Source organism: Leucopleurus acutus (assembly GCF_964270905.1).
Source record: "Leucopleurus acutus genome assembly, chromosome: 4".
Taxonomy (NCBI): Eukaryota; Metazoa; Chordata; class Mammalia; order Artiodactyla; family Delphinidae; genus Leucopleurus; species Leucopleurus acutus.
In genome coordinates this window covers 51,666,126-51,689,321 of record NC_139146.1, presented here as the reverse complement: position 1 = coordinate 51,689,321, position 23,196 = coordinate 51,666,126, and the positions used below count along the sequence as shown (strand labels likewise).

Below are 23,196 nucleotides of genomic sequence, written 5' to 3'. Positions count from 1 at the left end.
ATCTCCAGCTTGCCATCTGCAGATCTCAGGATTTTTAGCTCCCATAATCATGTGAGCCAATTCCTGATAATAAATCTCTTTCTATATCTCCTGTTAGTTCTGTTTCTCTGGAGCGCCCTAAATAGTACAGCCACTCTCTAGGGCTGTGCATAGTTGCAGTTGCACCTCTCTAGAGATGGGTACAGAGAGAATGGGAGAAGCACAGCTACTTCGAGATTTGACTAGGAAACAGTCTGATCACTTTCACTTACATCCCATTGGCTAGAACTCAGTCACATGGCCACACTCAACTGCAACAGGGGCTGAGGAAAGTTTGTCTAGATCAAAGGACATCTCTCTTCTAACTTCTAAAAATGGAGGTTTCCTTAGGAGGAAAAACTGGGAGAAGAAATGGCTTTGGGATAAACAAAACTAGTGACTAAAAAAAGTATGCATGCAAAGATGATGCCACGAAAATGTTCATCACAGAGTTGTTTACAATAGTGAAAATATTTTAACAACCTAAATAAGCTATAATAGGAGATTGGTTAAATATAATACATTATGATGGATTCATACAACAGAATAAAATGCGATGTTCAAAATAGTATTGTAGAAGAAAACATGACTTAGAACTACATGGAAAATGTTTATAATGCATTGTTAAGTATGAAAAGCAGGTAATGAAACCTATATATTTCCTCTTTTGTAAAACATCAACAAAATAGCAAATATGTGCACAGAAGAGAGACAGGATGGGTATATACAACAATTTTAATAGTGGTTATCCTTCTCTGGAAAATTATAGGTGATTCTTAATTTCTTCTCTTTTTTAAAATCTGTATTTTCTAATTTGGGGGGACTATGCCACAAATGTATTACACTTGAATAGAAATAATAAAAATTTAATTTCTTTTTAATAATAAAAAGAAAATAATAGATATAGATGACCATAAAACTGGTGACCTGGGTTTGAATCCTCACTCTACCACTTACTAGTTGTATGACCTTGGGTGAGTTACTAACCTTTCTAAGTATTGATTTCCTCATCCATAAAATGAGAACACTGGTAATAAAAATACCAACCTCATTGGCTTGTCGTGAGGCTTAAATAAAATATTGTTCTTATAGTTCAGTACTTGGCACACAGTAAGAGCTCAAAAAGCTTAACCATTGTTATCATGATCATTATTAATAGTAATAATAGTGTCTTAGGGCAACTCAATGTCATGAGGTAACATAGAAGTCATTGATGGTTCTCTCCACTCCTGGGTCAAATATCAATCTTCATAAATAAATTCCTGTTCTCCCCAAATCTACATTGCTTTTCTTTCATCTCAGTTTTGGCACCATCAATCAATCATCATTAAAGATCATTTCTAAAGAATTCAGCTCTTAAGAAACTTCTAGGCATTTATGATGACCACATTTTATAGAACACATCTCTCTCACCACCTCCACACACATACCTATCTCCATTCCCAGTGTTTCTTTCATGTGGAGCTAACTCTCCTGGCTCTCTCCAGCCCCTTACTCACTCCCCCACCTTCCCTCAGCCAGGACTTCCTTTCCTTCTCTTTGGGGAGCCTACCCTGGACCAGCGTGCCTTATGGTTAAGTCTGGTTAATTCTGGATGCTGTAGGGGAAGCCCATTTGGCAGTGTCTCTAACCTGGACTTTATCAGTGATAAAGAGGATATTTTGGTCCCTATCTGCCTTATCCTTTGTCTTATTTCTTAATTGGTTCAAAACCTGGATGGGGAATGCAATTTTATTTGTTGGGCCCTACTCAAAGTTCCCAAGAAAACACACACACACACACACACACACACACACACACACAGCTTCTTTTTTTTTTTTTTTTTTTTTTTTCGGTACGCGGGCTTCTCACCGCTGCGGTCTCTCCCGTTGTGGGGCACAGGCTCCGGACGCACAGGCTCAGCGGCCATAGCTCACGCGCCCAGCCGCTCCGCGGCATGTGGGATCCTCCCGGACCGGGACACGAACCCGTGTCCCCTGCATCGTCAAGCAGACTCTCAACCACTGCGCCACCAGGGAAGCCCCCCCCCCCCACACACGGCTTTTTGATGATACAACTTCAAAGGATAAAGGTGGGGTTTTGTGTGTGTGTGTTTTGTTTTTAACTAAAGCTACAGTAGGAAGCAGGCAGCCAGGAAGGTATACTAAAGCATCTAAAGAAATAAAAATATCTTTAGATGTTTTAGTATACCTTCAGAATAGGAAAGACTAGGTGAGTGCTCAATGTGGATTCAGTTTGCATTTTAGGATAGGCTAGTGGTTCTCAAACTTTAATAGTGACAAAGAATCACCATATGGGTGATGTTGAAATTCATATCTGATTCAACAGGTTTGGTGGGGAGCCTAGCTCCACAGGAAATTCTGTATTTCCAATAAGCTCCAGGTAATGCTGCTGCCTCTGGTCCACAGACAACACCTTAAGTAGCAAGAGTGTGGAGTATCATGAATTACTATCTTCCACACTCAAAAATCACTCATCAACTTTTTTATTTTGAAGCAAATTTACATTAATAATTATGTTGCTTAATCTAATATTTACGATGTGCCTACAATTTCCTAACTATATGTCTATCTGGATAGCATGTCATATTTGCTCACCTGCCTCCACCTTTGAATGGCTCCCATTATCGGCAGGCTTTTGCTGTTTAACAAACCACGCCAAATGCAGTAGCTTAAGACAACAACCATTACTGTGCTCCCAGTTCTTTGGCTTGGGCCCAGCTGGGTGATTCCCTTGCTGGTGTTGACTGGGCTCGCTCTTGGATCTATGGCCAGCTGCAGGGAGCTAGGTTGCTGTTCCCCTGCCAGTGCTGACTGTTGACTTGTGCAACGGAGAGAACTGGACCACATGTTTCTCATCACCATCCAAATGACTAAAGCAGGCTTGTTCATGTGGCAGCAGAAAGTTTCCATGTGCAGCATGGGTCAGCCCACATGTGCAAGCTCTCTTCATGACTCTACCTGAATCACATTTGCTACCATCCATCCCACTGGTCAAAGCAAGCTGCATGATCAAGTTCAGTGTCAGTGTGGGAAAGAATTACCTAAGTTGTGGATGCTGAAGGGGGAAGCATTTGTGGCTGCTTTTGCAATCTGACTATTCAAGTTCAAGTTGGCCTTTAAGGTCCACTCCCTTACCCACCGAAAGGTCTATCAGGCTTATTTTTATCTCCACACTATTACTCTTTTACTGCCCTCCTCCTGGAACACTCTTTCTACCTATCTTTGGACAAAGACCTGTTCCACTTTCAGATGATACGTCCTACTTAAGCTTGTTGTCTAAATTGGATGGGATCTTGAGTTATATGGCGCATCTCATTCAGACTCTTATGTTACCTACATGCAGGTTGCATCCTCCCTTACTAGATCAGATATTTCTAAAGGGTTTTGATTGTGGCTTGCTCATCTTTGCATTCCTGTGACATCCAGCAAATAATTTCAATTTCAAGTCCATTCATGTTGCTGCAAATGGCAAAATTTCATTCTCTTTTATGGCTGAGTAGTATCCCATTGTGTGTGTGTGTGTGTGTGTGTGTGTGTGTGTATACATATATACACACACACACACACACCACATTTTCCTTATCCATTCATCTGTTGATGGACACTTAGGTTGCTTCCATATCTTGGCAATTGTAAATAATGCTGCTATGTACATTGGGGCGCATGTATCTTTTCGAATTAGTGTTTTTGTTTTTTTTCAGATATATATCCAGGAGTGGAAATGCTGGGTCATATGGTAGCTCTATTTTTAGTTTTTTTGAGAAACCTCCATACTTTTTTCCACAGTGGCTGCACCAATTTACATTCCCACCAACAGTTAAGAGGGTTCCCTTTTCTCTACATCCTTGCCAACATTTGTTATTTGTATTCTTTTGGACCATAGCCATTCTGATAGGTGTGAGGTGATATCTCATGGTGGTTCTGATATGCATTTCCCTGATGATCAGTGATGTTGAACATCTTTTCAGGTGCCTGTTGGCCATCTGCGTTAAAAGTAGGTATTCTTATTGCTTCCTTTTACAAATTAGGAAAATGAAATGCAGAGAACTAAAGTAACTTGTCCAAGATCACAGAGCCAGGAAGCCAAAGACCAGGATTTGAACCCATATCTCTTGAACTCAAGAGCCTGGCCTTTTCAGTTAGTCTCCTAAGGGAATGAAAATAAATGGTGTTGAATATGCCACATGCAGATAATTAAGAATTGAACAAAAAGTGTATGTTTGTCCACTTGAGAATGCAAGTTGGGCTTTGGGGGGTAGAAGAAGGTCTCAGGGTTAATGGGCTTCTCATAGAGATGAGTTCAGATTTTGACTCAGATTTATAGGTTCACAAACTATTCTCACTTCTCTGTAGAACAGTTTTCAGGCTCTGTAAAACTGAATCATTGATAAAATGATTACAGACTCACAAAAAGCTGAAGAAAACTCTAGAATGCTAACTCATTAGTGTTGAGGGAGATAGAGAAGTTACAACCACACCAGCACAGGTGTCAGATGGGCAGCGTGATCTTTCATCAATAGGGAAACCTAGTTAAGATGAAAGGGTTGCAGAGTGTGTTTATTTCCTGCCTTCTTCTGAAAATGATTTGAGTCCATTGCAAAGGGAGTGGCTATTTTTAACTAATACAGTCACCAACGAGGGATGGTGAGTCATTCTCAGTGAAAAAGCTAAATCTGTCAAGCTGACGGAAAGACTCATATTGAGTCATCAGTGCTCCATCTCTCTTGGGCAATACTGGAGAAATTCTCCTCTGTCAGCGTCTCCATTTTCAATATTCCATGAGCACATCTGTATGGATCGGGCTCCCCTTTCTTGGTTTGGGAATGTGAAGTCTGCTCTACTCTGATTTTCTGACTCTGATTACTCCCTCTCCAGCATCACAGTAGCAATCTGGGCAGCTGTCACCAGGGGATGACAATGCCTCAGGCTTAGTTACATAGGGATGGGGTAATTGGTCAATCTTCCTGTAGGTGCGACTAACTCAGGGAAAATAATATTACCAGGTAAAGTGGATGATGCTTTAAAGACATTTTTTTTTCACTCATGAAAAATGTGATAACAATTGAGATTGTGAAAGAAAGAAATACAAACACCTAGTGTACTAGTCAGGATTGAGTGCAGGAAGCAGACATGCCTCTAGATATTTTAACTGTGAAGGGACTTAATATAGAGAATAAGGTGTTTACAAAATCATCGGGAGTTCTAGGGGTGTGGGCCCTAGACTGGGCCTCTAGAAATGCGTTCCAGAATACTGCAGAACTGACCTGCCAGGGAAGATACCACCTCTGGGGCCATTGCTATGGCTACTGATGTCAAGAACCCAGAGCTGAGACTGTGTTCCTAGTATCGAGGTCACACTGCCTCTGGACACCCAGGAGGCTAAAGAATGGATTCCATTCTAAAGAAAGGATTCTGAAACGCCAGAAATTTCATGTGTCTACTGCCTTGCTTGCCAGTGACAAGAAACAGTCAAAAAAAGCAGGAAATGCCCTCCATCTTCTAAGTCTCACACAAGTACAGCTAATTGGCTAACCTTAGTTTGTTTCTAGAGTGCTAGTTGGGAGTCTGGAGAATGTATTTTGTAATTGTCCAGCTTCCGGTAAGGCCCATGAGAAAGAAGCTGTACTCTCCACACGCAGGGTCAAGTGACTGCCTCACTACCATGGCCACTACTAGCTGCAACAGCAGAGATCAGGGTCTCCCATTTGCTGAGTGCTCCCTTGGTGCCAGCGCTGGGCTGAACCCTTTACATCTGTCATTGCCTTCCCCTCACTATTATTAGATTCCTTTCACAGAGGAGGGAGCTGGGGTCTACAGAGATTGGGTAATTTGCACAAATTAATGCTGGAGGAAAAGGAGGAACCAGGCTCTGAACTCCATCTGCCTGATTCCAGAGGCCACTTCCTCACCATTACTTGACCACCAGCCACTCACTTCCCTTTATCACTGCTCCCCCACCCGCCATCACTCTAAGTCAAGGGCCTCTGAAACTCTCCTTACTCTCAAGTGTCAGCGAGCCCCAGGCTCTGGGCCAGATCACAGACTCCTGACGAGTCTCCCACAGCTTTCCTCTTGGCTCCTGCTTTTGCAGGAACTGTAACCATGGCGCAGTTTTATTGCTTGGAAGAAGCTTTCTCTACCCATCCCTCCTCCCTCTGGAGAGAGAATTGCTTTACTCATCCCAGAGAAGGTCTTCAATTACCTTCTGCTACATCCACATCTACTTTTATTTCATCTTTCTCCATCTGAAATAGAGATGAAGGTAAGACCAGGATCTCTGAATTCTGAGTCTTAGCAAAATGTAATTACTACATTTTTTTCTTTTTCTAATCACAGGAGACTTTTCTGAGCAACCTAGTTACTGATTCTACTACTCCCTCACTTCCTCCTTCCAACTGCTCTATGAAGCTTGACATTGGTGTGGAAGTTATTTTGCTTCAAATTGCTTAAGAGGTCTCGTTAATGAGGTTGACAACCACCAGATCCTGCCATGCTTCGTGAGACTTGTCACTTCCCCCACCCTAAACATTTTTAGAACACATGTGAATGGAATGACAAAGTGCTGTGGTCATTATTTGCCTATTTGCATTTGCCTTTGGAAAGCACCTCCTTAATCTGAAATACCCTCATCACATGAGGTGTCACCTGCTCATCTCTGGTCCCTGCTCTCTCCCCTCTCTTCATATCTGGGTTCATTCAGCAACCACCAAATGATAAGCAATCTTTGGGACCCATTTTTATCATTTATTCATTCAAAAATGTTTGTGAATGCTTACTACGTGTCAGACATCATGCTAAGTGCTGGAAGAGCAGGTGAATAGATAGTCATGGTTCCTGTCTTCCAGAAGCTTCCATTCCAGACATTACCCAAGCAATCAACTCATTAAAGAATTTTAAGTGAATATACAGAGAATTTACTTCAAACTAGGTTCTTACTTAGATATGGTGATCCGGGAAGGTTTCTCAGAAGAGGTGACATTTACACTGAAGGAAAAGTAGGAGCTAGCCATACAAATGGAAGAGGGGAAGATCATTTAAGGCAGCAGGCACGGCATGTGGGTAGGTCCTGAGGTTGTAAAGGGAAAATTTGGTGTGTTCCAGGGTCTGCAAGGAGGTCAGTGGGCTAGAGGGGAGAGATATCACTTGATGTTAGTGGGGACTAGACTTTGTGAGGCCTTACAGGTCAAGGTAAGGAGTCTGGATTGTATTTGCAGTTGTCTAAGGTTAATGAGATGCCTGGCATAGGTGGCAGAAGGAAGATGGAGAGAAAGGGCTGCGGTGAAGCATGAAAAGATTGTTGATAGATGAACTGTGAGTGGTGGTGGAGTGGAAGAGTCCATGGTGCCTTCTGGGTCTTCAGATGTTATCAGGGCTCAGCATCAAGGACTCCTGATACCAATATGGTGGGGTCTTTTCTGCCCATAAGGTTTAATGGCTTTAAGAGTTAATCATATGCTTTTGGCAACCTGTCCTCTCTCCCCTTCTGGCAATATTTTTGTTACTCCATCCACATCCCATTGGATAGATCTTTGAGGCTGCATATTTACCTATCTAAAGCATGGACCATGCAGTGCCTCTTGGCTCTGACACTGGGTGGGGACGGTTTGTTAAGAGCACAGTCTCCAGAGCCAGACAGCACGGTCAGAATCCTATTTCCCTTGACTACTGGTGCAATCTCACCTGGATTCTTTGAGTCTTAGCTTCTTCAGTTATAAAATGGGGTGAGGATAATAATACCTGCCTCATAGGGCCACTGGGAAGATTGGATGAGCTACTGCAGGTGAAGTCCTCAGAGCAGCACCTGGCACATGGGCTCAGTGTTAGCTCTTATTAGAGCTAGGGACAAGGTGCTTTTGAACTGCCTTAATTTCACTCTTCACCCACGCTAAGAGCAGGATATAGTGCTTCAAGACATCCCCAAAATAGATCCAATCCCATAATGGATTAACAAGAAAAGACTATTTTACTAAGTGTTTCATAGGGAGATGGAGGATGGGGGTTTCCTCTAGAATGTACAGCACTTCACCCCAAAATCCCCGTTGAAAATCTGGCTCCTTCTCTCCCTCCCTGGCCACTTGCTGTGTATCTACCTTCCCCTGCGACCCCTCACACTTCATTCTTGTAGTTTCCCTGGTCTTTGGACCTGGACCCTGCTTCCCACCTCATCCTTAGTTTTTTCATAGAAACCACTATTGCTTTTGCTAATCCTCTCTTTGTTTTCTATTTCCTTAATTTCCAGTCTTACTGTTATTATTTCTTTCCTTCTATTTTCTTCAAGTTTATTTTCTACTGTTTTACTAATTCTTGAGATAAAAGCTAAGAAAGGTTTAGCTTTTTTTTTTCCTTTCTACTATATGCTTTTTTCCTTCCATGCCCCCTCCCTTTTGCTTTAAAAAATATATTTATTTATTTATTTATTTTGGCTGTGTCGGGTCTTAGTTGCGGCACACGGGATCTTTAGTGTGGCATGCGGGATCTTCATTGCCACACGCGGAATCTAGTTCCTTGACCAGGGATCGAACCTGGGCCCCCTGCATTGGGAGAACAGAGTCTTAACCACTGGACCACCAGGGAAGTCCCCTCTTTTGCTTTTAAAGTCATATGTTTCTCCCAAGCATGGTTTTAGCTTCTTCCCATAAGCCTTGATATGTGGTTTTATTATCATTCAGTTCAAAATACTTTCTAATTTCTATTATAACCTTGTTTTTATTATTGATTCTTAGCTTAGTTGCATTGTGTCAGATGAGGTACTCTGCATGATTTTACTGCTTTGAAATCTGTTGTGACTTGTTCTATGACCCAGGATGTAGTCAATTCTGGTAAATGTTCCACGTGACCTTGAAAAGACTGTGTGGCTCTGCAGTTGTTGGGTACAGGGCTCCATGAACGTCCATTAGGTCAAGTTTACTAAACATAGTGTTTCTTAATCTTTACTAATTTTTTGTGTTAATATGACCTAGTAGTTCCTAAAAGGTGCTCTGTAATATCTCAAAATGACTATAGATTTATCTATTTTTCCTTTTATCAGTTTTGACCTATGTATTTTGAAATTATATTATTTGGTGTGTACAAATTTAGAATTATTATATTTTCCTGGTGAACTGAGTCTTTTATCATTATGAAGTATTCCTGTTTATGTTTAGTAATGCCATTTACCTTAAAGTCTACTTCATCTAATATTAAAAATCTATGTCAGCTTTCTTTTTGTTAGTATTTGCATGTTATATTTCTTCCCATTCTTTTACTTTCCATTTTCAATCTTTGTATAGTCTTTTGTTTTAGATGTGTTCTCAGTACAAAGCATATAATTGTTTTAAAAAATTGTCTGATAATTTGCTTCACTTATATTTAATATGGTTTCTATGTGTCCTACCTGTTCTGTTTCTTTTTCACTCTTTTCTGCCTTATTTTGAACTGATTATTTTTTGTTATCCCACTTTTCCCCCGTGTTAGATTGGAAATTACACACTTTTTAAAACTATTCCTTCATTGCTTACCCCAGAGATTATAAAATAAATTCTAGATTTGCAAAAATGTAATACCAGTTGGTAGCTTTACTCTCTTTTTGAGACAATACAAGCACCTTTGGAACAGTATTTCCCAAACTTTAATGTGCATGTGAATCACAGGGGAGCTTGTTAAAATGAAAATTATGATTTAGTAAGTCTGGGGAGAGGCCCAAGATTCTGCTTTCTAGTAAGTTCATGGGCCACTCTATGACTACAAAACCCTCAGAACACTTTAACTGTATTTACTCTATTTATCTCCTCCTTACTTAAATGCCAACCATGTACTTTAATTCTATATATAGTCAAATCCCTCACCACATTACTGTAGTTTTTTATGTAGACAATATTAGCCTAGATTCACCCATATATTTACATCCATATATTTTCATTGTTCCTTATCCCTTCTTGCATCTTTGCTATCTCATCTGGAACTTTTTCTTTTTGCCTTGAGGACACTCTTTAGCATTTCCTTGAGTGGTGTTTTGTTGAAAACTCTCTGTTTTTGCCTGAAAATGTGTCCATTTTTTAAAAAAATAAATTTTTAAATTTTGGAACAATTTTAGAGGTACGGAGATGGATAAAGTTTCCCGTATATCCTTCACCTAGCTTCTCCTAATGTTAATGTCTAATATTACCATAATACATTTGTCAAAACAAAGAAACCAATATTGACACATACTGTTGACCACACTTCAGACTGTTATTTGGATTTTTCTGGTTTTCTCACCAGTGTCCTCTTTCTGTTCCAGGATTCAATCCAGGAAACCACACTGCATTCAGTCACCATGCCTTCCCTAGTTTCCTTCGGTCTATGAAAATTTCTCAGATTTTATTTTTTTCCATGATGAGGACAGTTTCAAGGAGTACTGGTCAGGTATTTCCTAGAATGTTCCTCAATTAGGGTTTGTCTGATATTTTCCAATGGTTGTAATGGGGTTATTAGTTTTGGAGAAAAATATCGTGGAGCCGAAGTGCCCTTCTCAATTGCAATTGAGGCAGGCAGGGCAGTGGGAAAGCGTTATAATGGAAAAAAAGAGAAGGCGTCAGGTATGCTCCAGTTGTAGGCTGTTGGCATGAGAAAGCTAGAGATGGGTTAACTAGAAATGAGGTATCTGATGTGACTGGTGTGAAGAATAGCTTTTTCGAATCGGTCTTGCTTTGGAAGTGGAGGCAAATTAAACGGATGCTTTTGGTGCTTGACCAAGTCCTGACTATTCTAGGATGATTGCTGCAGAGACTGTGGTTTGCCTTCCTGGGCTGGTTGCTGCAAGGTTTTGGGTCAGAGTTCTATCATCATATATGGTCTGGCTAGTGTTCCTTTGTATAGTCAGCTCCTCAGACCCTGCCCTTTTGGGTCATTTTCTCACTTGAAAGAGGTTGGCCAATGTAGGGAAGGCTAGAGATCCAGATCTTCACCTCCTAGGGATTGCTCAGTTGCCTTCATGGCCAATTTTATTGTGAGATCTTCTTAAACTTTTTGTTGTTTTATTATTATGATAATAATCTGATGAAAGAGTGAGTGTACAGAAGAATTTAAGACTCTACATAGAATGAAAAGACCAGCTTCATGACCATTATGACAAAAACAAAAACAAGTAGAAGTTCTTTTAAGATGTTTTAGAACCAGGAACCCAATAGATCCAACTCAGGCCAAGACAGCAAATCCTACAGGCCATGAGTATCAACTTAAGACAGCTAATTAGCTTTTTCCTTAAAACAATGTATAGCCTTTTCTATCTTGGATTTTTTATTGATCTAAGTACAGCAAGAATTTTAGCAATGGCACAGATGCCACCATGACTGGCCAACAAGAAACCTAGAAAAATGCATTTGTCCATTACTACTCATGCCAATGAATTGCAACTAATTTGTATTCCATCTAGAGCAGAAATGGTATCATTGAAAAATTCTGCTTTAGTTAGCAACAAGTTTCTTATAGTCTTTTCTCTTTGTATGATTCTCACCACTGGGGACCCTGCCTGAGCAATGAATCAGTAATTCTCCCAGGTAGAGAATAAGCAAGCAGATAAAAACCAAAACAGGAATAGGGCAGGGATCTTGGTTCAATATCTTGGGAGGAAGCTATCTACTATTTGAGGTCATCTGCTTTTTCTGAAGGTCTTGAGTCAGCTGTCAACTTCCAAAGATTGGCTTCTTCTAGAAGATCCCTGAGAATCTTCACTTTGAGCTGCCTTATTGGAGTAATCTTCTAATTGCATGGAATTCTGAATTGATTCTTTAGTTGTGAAACTTGAATCCCATGATTGACTCTCTGGAGTAACACTGTTGTACTTGTTGTTAGCAGTTCCTGATAAGGTCCTTACCAATGAGGTTCAAGAACAGTTTGTCTCTTATATCTCTTCCAATAGCTGAAATCTCCTGGCTGAAGATGACAAAGAGGCTATTTAGGAAGATGTTGTGGGAATAATGGCAAAATGCTCTTGGTGATAGGACGGGGTATAGTACATGAGTCCCTGCAATATTTTCTCATGTCTGTGTGCAGCAGTACAGAGACTATTATTAGAGGTGAAATCCCTAAATGCTTGGGCCTTCCAGTTGCCAATTCATAGGGGAATAACTGATGTGATGTGTGATGTGTCCCCAAGGGGATGGACCATATGGCCATAAAGGCTAGTGGGAGTGGGATTACCTTTGGCCAAGTGATGGCACACATTTCTGAAAGTTTTGTTAATTTAAACTTAAGGATGCTATCGGTTCTTTCAACATTTCCAGAACATTGTGGGTGGTAAGGACAATGTAGTTTTTGAGTAAGGGGTAATGCATTACAGAATTCTTTTATAATGATTGCTATAAAGTGTGTGCTTGGTCACCTGACGTACAAATTGGTATGCCCCAGGTTAGAAATAAAAATCAAGCAGATTTTTAGTAGCTGTGAAGCCTATAGCTTTTTGGCAAGGAAATGCTGCAGCTCATCCTGAAAGTAGACACACAATCACTAAAAAATATTTTAAAATAGACATAACAGTAAATTGAAGGTGTTCAAAAGGCGATTGAGGCTTTGGTTCCAGGCTATGTCCCACCTTTATGGGTTTTTTTCAGGATTCCGTTGTTGATTGGTGACCCATGACCTGAAAATAACCTCAGCTAACCTTTTAGAGTTTCCTGATCAGTCCTGATTTAAGAGAGCAACCGATGTGTCTCTATCATGATGAGTAGTTTCATGGAGAAATTTAGCTATTTTCCACTTGAAGTCATCTGATGCCACCAAGCAGCCATCTTGGGAGTTCCAGAGACTATCTTAGTGAAAGGTACAACCAGAGCTTTTCCATTTTTACCTTTCAAAATCAGGGGTTAAACACTGATATTTATAATGGCCTCTTTGAATACCTCCATAGATTGATGCTTTGAGGTTTAGATAGGATCATAACATTGGTTACGGCTGCTTATTTGGCACAATGATCTGCTAGAGCATTTTCTTTACCATATTATCCCTTTCTGCATGAGCCTCCATTTTCATACCAGCCACCTCTCTAAGATGTAGGAATGCACCTAAAGTTTCCTAACTCATCCTTTTTTTTTGGCGGTACGCGGGCCTCTCACTGTCGTGGCCTCTCCCGTCGCGGAGCACAGGCTCCGGACGCGCAGGCTCAGCGGCCATGGCTCACGGGCCCAGCCGCTCCGCGGCACGTGGGATCTTCCCGGACCGGGGCACGAACCCGTGTCCCCTGCATCGGCAGGTGGACTCTCAACCACTGCGCCACCAGGGAAGCCCACTCATCCATTTTTTAAATGAGATTTCCAGTATTGTTTTCAAAATCATGTACTATTCCAAAAGCATACATTCTATCTTTCTATACATGCTTACTCTCTGGTCTTTGGTTAACTGACTAGCTCTATTAAGTGCAATAAGTTCTGGCATCTGGGCTGATTTTTACCTTGGGCAGAGGACTGCATTCCAAAGGAGAGCTTAAATTAGTGATAGTATATCCTGCTTGATAACCTCCAGTTTCAGTTTTGAGGTATGAGTCATCAACAAATAATATTAGTTTGTGGTTCTCAGTGGCATTCTCTAATACATTTGAATGCGTACACAACATTCCCTAGCAAAGGTAAGACAACTGTGAGGTTCACATTCCTCTGGCAAAGTGGCAAATTCAGTGTTGGAGTGGTGAATACTTAGCAATGCGAGACTACAAGAGTAACAATGTCATAGGAGGTTAATCAGCTGGCTGAAAAGTGTTTCATGCTCTTAGCCAGTAGTAATGTCTGTCCTGTATGAGGAACCGTGACGTCAAGCAAGGAGCCTAGAACTAGCTCAGCAGAAACCTCAACAATTATTTATTTATTTATTTTTAGCAGCAGCTATTACTATAAGACGTGGGGAATAAATCTTTGCAACCAGGTCAAGGGTCTGGCAATAGGTTTTTGATGGTTCCCATGAAGTTGAATTAAAATCCCAAGGGCTTGTCCAGTTCACTTATGCACATATAGACAAAAGGGAAGTTTGTAGTTAGGAATGCCCGTGAATGAATCTACTGAAGAACTTTCTTCATATTACAGAAGGCCTGTTCCATATCTGGGTTCCCAGAAAAGGTCTCTTACTGAGAACTTAGTCAACTCATAAAGAGGCATTGCAATCTTATAAAAATTTGTCTGCAATATCCAGTTAAACCTAGAAATCCTGTCAGACTGTTATTTTGTGAGAGGTCTAAGGTAAGTTTGAATAGTTGTTTGTCTATCAAGAGAGAGCGTTTTCCCCTCCTTAGATATCCCATGACCTAAATAATGGACTGTGCTTTGTAAAAACTGCAGTTTATCTGTTGAAACTTTGTCCCTTTTCTTCTAAGACTGAGAGCAAGTAAATGGAATCCTTTTTCAAGTTTTCTTAATCTTTGAATAAAGTAAGGCATCATCTACATATTGTATCAGAACTTAATAACACGGGAAATTTAGATCTGTTAGGACTTGTTTGAGGAACTGAGAAAAATAGGAGGGGGCTTCAGTGAACCTCTGGGGCATGACTGTCTAGGAATACTGTTATCTTCTTCAGGTGACGGCTAAAAGGTATTGACGGTCCTAGATGTGATCTAGAGGCACATCAAAAAAGACAAAGCAAAGGTCCACTACAGTAAAGCAAGTAGCTTCAGGTAGAATTGATGCCAAGATAGTATTTGCGTTAGGTATCACCAGGAAGTGAGGGATATAAGTTTTGTTGATTGTCCTGAGGTCTTGAAGAAATTGATATCCTTATCCATTTGGTTTCTTTACTGAGTGTTACAAGGGCTAGTGAAGGATATAAGAAGACCTTTGGATATAAGGCATTCAGCTACAGCTTTGAAACCTTCCTTTGTTTCTGGCTTCAAGGGATATTGGGGATATTTGGTGGGATCTATTTACTGCTCTAATTAGTTTTCTATGTCAGGAGACTTTTAAGGTCATAGAATGTCATGTATGATGTCAAGAGCTTTATCTGGGGTATGCATCAAATATAATAGAGAAGGCAAAGGTATATCTAGAACAGACACAACTTGATTATGAATAGAAGAGTCCTCTGGAACTTTAACAGTCGTTCTGTTGTGTATTTAATATTACAATTCCATTTGCAAAGTAAGTCTCTCCCTATTAAATTTGCAGGGTGGTATCACAGAGCAGGAAGGAATGTTTTTTATTCAAGAGCTCAAGTGTTACAGCTAAGGGCTGGGAGATAGGAAATATCTGTGGGTTATTTGAAAGAACTGTCACTTGTGTGTATGGTTACTCTGAGGAAGAGGTTGAGCAAAGATGGCGTTTAATGTAGTAAGAGTAGCATCCCTATCTACCAGGAATTGATGAGGTTGACCATCTATATTTATTCAAGTTGAGTGTTTAAGGGTAAGTCAGGATATTGAAAGTGTTTTCCTTTTTCAGAGCACCCCCATAGATCAGAATTGAGGGATTTTCTTCATCTTGGTTTTTCTTTTATAGGATGGGACATTCTTTTTTTCCAGTGTCCTTTTTGTTTACAATATCTACCTTGTCAAAAATAGTTGTTTGGGAAGTGGGCCACCTAGCTGCTGAGTCTGCGTGATTCTAGTTTATTTTGGAGCTTATCTAGAGCTGTTCAAAATGTTCTGACAGGTGTTTTAGTTCAGGCAAAGGAGCTACTTCCCGTTCTAATTTCTACTTTTGAATTAGGCTTCTAGTTTCAGGTTTAACCCCATTGACAAAATGAGATGTAAGGACTGCTTTTACAACTGGCACCTTCATTAACTCTTGAGTGTTGTCAGAAGGTATTTTCTACTAGAAAATCATGGAAATCTCCTATATTTTCATCATTTTTCTGTTTGTATGGTTCAATTATGGTCCAATTATTGGAAATGTTTGGGGATACTACAGTACTTTTAGGAGACTTTGTCCTGCTTTTTAAATATATATATATATATTTTAGATCCTTTTTTTTGGACAGGTGTATTGTAGAAAGAGAGATTCTGTAGATGCCTTTCTGGGTCAATCCAATCAGCTTTGCCATCCAAAATCTAGCTGAGGTTCTGAGGTTCTGACCAACATGTGTACAAGTTGACATAGGTTAGGTAACCCTGAATCATATGCACCCAAACTAATTTAAAATGCTCCTATGAATAGTTGCTGGTCTTATATGGCAGCAGAGATGCTTAATTATAGCTCTTAATTCATCTTGGGTCCAAAGTTTAAATTATGCTGTGGCCCATATATCTGGCTCATAGGAGGGATGGATCTTCAGAGGCAACTGGCATTTTGTACTCTTAGGAGAGTTTCTGGGAGTAGGGAGGGGGTGTGGACAAGAGGAAGAGAAGGGAAGAGTTGATGAGATCACAAGGACAAGGAAGAAGGGGGACATCTGGATGTAGGGAGGCAACAGGATGAGGAGGATTTACTAGGAAAGGAGTCTAGTTTATTGTTGCTTAAGTTTGTTAAATTGGGACTTCCCTGGTGGCACAGTGGTTAGGAATCGCCTGCCAATGCAGGGGACACGGGTTCGAGCCCTGGTCCAGGAGGATCCCACATGCCGCGGAGCAACTAAGCCCGTGTGCCACAACTACTGAGCCTGCGCTCTAGAGCCCGCGAGCTACAACTACTGAGCCCATGTACCACAACTACTGAAGCCCGCACGCCTAGGGCCCATGCTCTGCAACAAGAGAAGCCACCGCAATGAGAAGCCTGCGCACCGCAACGAAGAGTAGCCCCCGCTCACCGCAACTAGAGAAAGCCCACGCGCAGCAACAAAGACCCAATGCAGCCAAAAATAAATACATAAATAATTTTTTTAAAAAGATAAAATCTTAAAAAAAAATAGTTTGTTAAATTGCTCATTGGCTTTGGCTACAGAATCTTTCAGTGAAATACTTTTCGAACCAGAATTTCCTTTGGAGGCTTCTGCATACTAATCAAACACAGCTGCCCATTGGGCCTGAGAAATCTTAATTCCCTTTCTTTTCTAAGGTGCCTATCAAATAAAATATGTATTCAAGTCAAATGTTCCCCAGAGTGGCCACTGAAGGCCCAAATACCCACTGCTGACATTACGCCATTTAGAGAACTAGGCACCAGTATTAGGATTGTAATAAAAATACACATAAGAAGCAGCCATTTTTCCCAGAGGAGGAGAGGTTTTAAGCTTTGATGACCTCAGGAGAGCTGGCAATGGTTGGTTAAAAGTGACGTTTGTTCTCTTCATGTTTCAAGACCCCTCTGAACACAGACCCAACGATCTGTGCCCCTTGGCAGGTGGAAAATTAGAGTGAACTCCCTTTTGATCAAAGGCAAGCTCTCAGGACAAAAAAATCAAGAGGAAAGGAGAACCTCATCCAGTTTTACTGGTGACTCACAACGAAGTTTGTCCAAATGTATGCCGGTCTGGTAAGAACAGCAAACTCATCAGTCTGTGAGGCTGGCTCAGACAACAAGCTTACAGGGCCTATGCCTGTGTTCTACCCCATGATTCTTCTTATGACCACACTTTCAGACAGCTCAATACAAAACAGAAGTACAAAAGAGAACCAAAAAGCATGAAAAAGAATGGTCTGATTCCACCAAGGATGTCAAACAAAATCGGAAGCAATAACAAAACCTGGGTACCACACTTAGAATAAATAGCTGAGGAACTCAACACAAAAATAGTGGAGCTCAGATTCAGCACTGACTTACCATGTTGGCACAGACTTGACAGCAAGAAGGCGCAAGGCACTACGGTCTCTGTGAGAACCTCATCTGGCTGAAGGCTGGGGTCCATGGTGATGGACAGTGCAGTCCGTGTCTCAATGGAGTCTTCAGGAAAACTGTGGAAAGTAATGTAGACCATCCAAGTAACAAACAGAGACTATTTATTCAGAACTTGGTAGTGCAGGAGACTTAGTTACTACCACTTGCATTTGGCAGACTCAGAGGCAGGCAGGGGAGAGGGAAAAGCTTTATGGTGAAAAAGAGGAAGGGTTCAGGTGTGCTCTGATTGGAGGCTGTTGGCAAGGGGAAGCTGTTGAACGTCTATTACATAGTGTTCCGAGCTGTGCTTTGAACACAGATGTCAAATATAGCCCTTGTCAACCAGGAGCTCACAGTCTAGTTGAGGAAGGCAAAACATTAACAATTGAAATGGAATTTGACAAGCACTATGGCTGATAAATGGCAGGATGCCCTGGGAACATGCAGTAGGAATAGTGGTAAGTTGGTACATGTTAAACAACTGAGTCTTAGGGGAGTGGTGTATGGGGGGAAGGTAAGAGCCGGATTTGTAGAGTTTTCTGACTTCCACGGTGTAAATACTCCTACCACAGCCAGTTTCAAGCTACCAACATGATAACACTAAAAAAGGGAGTTGGAAAGAGATGGGCAGTAGGATGCCAATATATCTTGTTTCCACTATTCAGGTACAACAGATGTAAATAATCTCAAGAGCAGAGCTAATAGTAAAATGTAGTAAAATAATTAGGAAGTGATGACTATTTACTACTTTTGCTTTTAATACAATTGGCTTAATTGTAAAATCACAAAATTACTGACATTTTTTTAACAATCAGCTCTTGCAAGCAAGTATGAACCAGTGCAAGTGGGCCCCAGCATACCACTAGATAAGAGTGATTTCAGGAATTACTGTAGGCTCACCTAAAGGGAAGATTAGGAGGAAATCAAAGGCAGGGAATCTGCCTTTTCATTTCTGTATCTCAGGCACCTAGGGCTGGGTTGTTGACTAGTGAAACTAATTCATTAATTCAGTATTAAAAATTTTTTTAAGCCCCTTCTATATTCTGAGCACTTTTCTAGGTGTTCGTGGAGTATAGCAGCAAACACCAAGGCCCTGCCTTTCAGAGAGTTTACATTCATAGGTAGGTGTGTGCGTGTGTGTGTGTGTGTGTATAAACAAATGTCTGTTATATCAGGAGGTGAATGATAAGTGCTATGACCAAAAATTCTGTAATGCAAAGGAGAAAAGGAGTGGGGCACCACTATTTCAAATGGGGTCGCCAAGGAATTGCCTGGCAGTCCAGTGGTTAGTACCCCACGCTTCCCCTGCTGGGGGCACTGGTTCAATCCCTGGTTAAGGAACTAAGATTCCCCCATGCCAGGTGGTGCGGTCAAAAAAAAAAGAGGGGGGCTTCATTGGTGGCGCAGTGGTTGGGAATCCGCCTGCCAGTGCAGGGGACACGGGTTCAAGCCCTGGTCCGGGAGGATCCCACATGCCTTGGAGCAACTAGGCCCGTGCATCACGACTACGGAGCCTGCAGTCTAGAGCCCGCAAGCCACCACTACTGAGCCCGCGTGCCACAACTACTGAAGCCCGCGCGCCTGGAGCCCGTTCTCCGCCACAGGAGAGGCCACCGCAATGAGAGGCCCGCGCACCGCAACGAAGTGTGGCCCCCGCTCGCTGCAACTAGAGGGGGTCCGGGCGCAGCAACGAAGACCCAACACAGCCAAAAATAAATAAATAAATAAAATAAATTAAAAAAAAATGGGGTTGCCAGGCAACTGTAAATGTTGAGATGTATGAGGGTAAGGATAAACGGTTCAGGAATCTGAGAAACACGACCTGAGTAAGGCTGAAGCACAGACTCCCAGAGCTCATCATTCAACAAGAGTGGAACACAGAGTAACTTCGGAAATGTTTTCTTCAGAGACGCCACGCACTTTGCCCTAACTCCTCAGCCCCTCCTCACAGAAGAAAAGTCCTTCCTTCAAGACGGTCTCAGGCACACTAGTGTTTAACTGGACCAATCAGATGCAGGGAGGCGGGGCTCGTTTTCTGTACTGCCTGAAGCCCGCCAAACGTCCTGACACCTCTGCGCATGCTCAAATCCTTCCGCTCCTGGCACGCTATTTGGAGCGGTTTGCGCATGTGCGAGAGCGAGACGTAGATGTTTGTCCCAAGGCCTTCCCGTACCGTCCAGGCGGCGAGTCGCCTCCTGGTTTCGGTGTGTGTCCGGCGTGTGTTAGTTCTCCGGCAGCAGTCGCCACTGCGGACATGAACCGCGAGAGCTTCGCGGCGGGCGAACGGCTGGTGTCGCCGGCTTACGTGCGGCAGGGCTGTGAGGCCCGCCGCTCGCACGAGCACCTCATACGGCTGCTTCTGGAGAAGGTACCGAGCTTTCGGGTCCCTCCCCAGCTGCCGCGCCCCCCAGGCTCCGGCTCCGCCCAGCGCCCCTGTTAGTTCCAGGACCTGCATCACCTGTTCGTGTTTGCTGGTTGAGCCCTGTCCCCAGAGTCTTTCGCAGCTGGGCATGCCATATGCCGGCTTGCGCCGCTCAGCTCCTTCTCAGCCTCGCCAATGCTGGCAAAAACCCAGAGTGTTATTAGGGGATGTGGGGAGTTCGGAACGTCGAGCCCTTTTTTTTTTTTTTTTCCTAACTTCGGGTTGGGGAAGCGAGGGGAAGGTCGGCATGATTTACTTTTTCGTTTGCGGATAGGGCAAAGTTCGTGTCTTCCATCTTTCACTACTCCTGGGGAACACATGATATTTATAAACTACGGTATACTAACTCGAAGCAGGTGTTGCTGAGGAACTTCACAGGTCTCGTTCTTGCCAGCATCCTGAATTTTAATGTCACTAAAGTTTGACAACCCTAGTTCTAACACCCTGGTGTGAAAAATCCTAGTTGAAGATAAGGTTTATTCGTTTTCAGTTACTTTAACTGCAACTTTAAACCGCAACTTTAAACCTGAGTAATCTCATTGTATTTATCATCACTTCTCACAGCATCGTGTGGATAATTGTAATATAGTGTAACACAAACATTTTGCCTATTCAGAGTTTCTTCAGAGTGCTGAATTTATGTCTGAATTTTAGAAAACAAGGAGCATAGCAAAATGCATGGAAAAGTTTTAAAGTTCATTGAAGTAGGGTTCTGGGGAATGATGGTTTTTTAAATATAGTCATAAGCCTTTTTTTGTTTTCTTTTTTCTTAAGGGCAAGTGTCCAGAGGATGGTTGGGATGAAAGTACACTTGAACTCTTTTTACATGAACTTGCAATCATGGATAGCAACAATTTCCTGGGCAATTGTGGTGTGGGAGAAAGGGAAGGGAGAGTGGCATCTGCATTAGTTGCTCGGCGACATTACAGGTATGATTTTTTTAAGTACAAAGTATTTCCTTTTCCCTTTTTTCTTTTTTTTTTTGTTAAAAACAATAGTGGCAGTATTAATCATATTAAATTATAAAATGTCCGTTTGTAACCTACTTCTTGTTTAAATGGGCATGTGAACTAGATGCCACAGGGAGATGGAAACAATGTACCTGAGTAGGTGCTTTTCAGGACAATAGGGTAAAAGTTCTAATATGAGGTGGTTATACCCTGTCAGCTTCTGGGTGATTAAGGATACTGGCTGTACGTTCTGTTAAGAATGTTTGTACTGTCTATACATTCTGTTAAGAGTGTTTAACCTAATAAACCTATTTGGTTGTTAAGAGTTTAAAATATGCTAAGGTTGTTTATAGTTTTCCATGTTTCTTTTCTAACATGGCAAGTTTTTTTAGAGAATGGTATATTTATAGAACTTTAACGTCATTCATTTGCATCTAAACTGAATCCCATTTTATAAATACCTTGCTTGTTGCAGTAGATGTAGGAAAGGTATATTGTAATTTTAGATTATTAAGTCACTTTTTTCTTTTGCATTATTCAGAAAGCTTTTCATCAATTCTGATAACCATTTAGTTGTTAGTGGTTCCAAATATGATCAATTCTCTGTTCTCCAACCTTTCTGTGAAATATAGGTAAACTCTTTAAAAAACTCCCGTCTTCCATGATTTTAAATCATGATGAAATTTTCCTAGGAATAGTAGAATTTTATTTCAGCCAAAACTATTGCAGTCAAAACTAATGATAATGAATGTATGACCTGGATGAAAAACTAATGGTTAAAAATAAGGTGATAACATGGTTGATAATATATGTAAAAAAATGCTTAGTATGTGAGGTTGCAGTGGTAATAGAGTGTGACACGTGTTCTGTGATAATTCCAGTGTGCAGAATTTCTGATCTAGGCAACTATAAATGACAAACAGATTTTTGATTTTGAAGTGTATTCAGAGGTATCTTTAAATAGTGTATAACATGATTAAATTTAAAATGAGTGGATTTGCACACTAATTTTCAAGGAGCATGTACTTCTTCTAAACTTAAGGCAGTATTTGAAACATCAGCTCATCCCTGTTAGAAGTTAGCTCACTGCTCTGATTAGGGAAATGGGAAGAAAGAAGAGAATTTAATGTTGCATATATCCTGGTTTTCTATTGCTGTATAACAAACCACCTCAAAACGTAGTGGCTTAAAACAGTCATTTATTGTTACCTCTGACAGGTTACCTGGACTCAGCAGGTGATTATTGCTTCAGGTCTCTCATGTAGTACAGTCAGGTGTTGGCTGATAGTTTAGTCATCTGAAGGTTCAACTGGGCAGTTTATCCAAGTTGAGTCACTCGGATGGCTGGGAGCTCAGATGACCTCTCCAAGTGGCTTGGCTTGGGCTTTCCCCAGCATAGCAGCTGGCTTTGAAGAGAGGACCCCCTGCCCCCCACCTCCCCTTGAGCAAACCCTTCAAGAGGCCAGATGGAAGCTAGAAGGCTTCTTATGACCTAGCTCAGAAGTTCCAGACCATCACTTCTGCTAGATTCTTCCAGACCAAGCAAGTCACTAAGGCCAGCCCAGATTCAGGTAGAGAGGAATTAGACCCCATCTCTTGGTGTGGCAGTGGCATATGGGCATAGGGAGAAAAGGAATTGATGGTGGCCATCATGAAGACTAGCTACCACAGCATACTTGATGAATTTGTTTTGATTTAATTAGATATTTTCACATTATTAATAGTCAAGTATAGTGTTTATTTGGTTATTGTATTTGTATACTTATACAGTGGATTACTTAGAACACTGAATATTTTTGTCCAGTTTTTGGCCATTTTTTGCTTAGGTTCATTCATGGAATTGGACGATCGGGTGATATTTCTGCTGTGCAACCCAAAGCTGCAGGTTCTAGCCTTTTGAACAAAATTACCAATTCTTTGGTCCTGGACATCATAAAGTTGGCTGGTATGTACTGTGTTAATCATAATACTTTTGGCTGACCAGTCACACAAACCTTTGCCTAATTTCTTTTATTAATGCTTCTCTCCAAAAAGAGTATAAAATGGCTTTTGAAAAGACAAATATATATAAAACTTTTAGAATAAGATAGAAAATCAGAGCCATAAGCCTGGAGGAT

At 41.3% G+C, this 23,196-nt stretch overlaps 2 protein-coding genes across 2 annotated transcripts in view; one reads left to right on the top strand and one right to left on the bottom strand.

Annotated features, from left to right (window-relative positions):
* PI4K2B (phosphatidylinositol 4-kinase type 2 beta) overlaps window positions 1-19,637 on the bottom strand; it is a 106,931-nt gene extending 87,294 nt beyond the window's left edge. Inside the window, exons 1-2 of the mRNA XM_082837929.1 lie at window positions 19,530-19,637; window positions 17,654-17,784 (exon numbers count right to left, since the gene is read on the bottom strand). Coding sequence (XP_082694055.1) covers window positions 17,654-17,738 — 85 coding nt within the window. The 5' untranslated portion in view covers window positions 17,739-17,784; window positions 19,530-19,637. The remainder of the gene's footprint in view (window positions 1-17,653; window positions 17,785-19,529) is intronic.
* A 216-nt stretch (window positions 19,638-19,853) lies between these two features.
* The window catches only part of SEPSECS (Sep (O-phosphoserine) tRNA:Sec (selenocysteine) tRNA synthase), a 36,325-nt gene continuing 32,982 nt past the window's right edge, over window positions 19,854-23,196 (top strand). Inside the window, exons 1-3 of the mRNA XM_082838649.1 lie at window positions 19,854-20,075; window positions 20,904-21,058; window positions 22,906-23,024. Coding sequence (XP_082694775.1) covers window positions 19,962-20,075; window positions 20,904-21,058; window positions 22,906-23,024 — 388 coding nt within the window. The 5' untranslated portion in view covers window positions 19,854-19,961. The remainder of the gene's footprint in view (window positions 20,076-20,903; window positions 21,059-22,905; window positions 23,025-23,196) is intronic.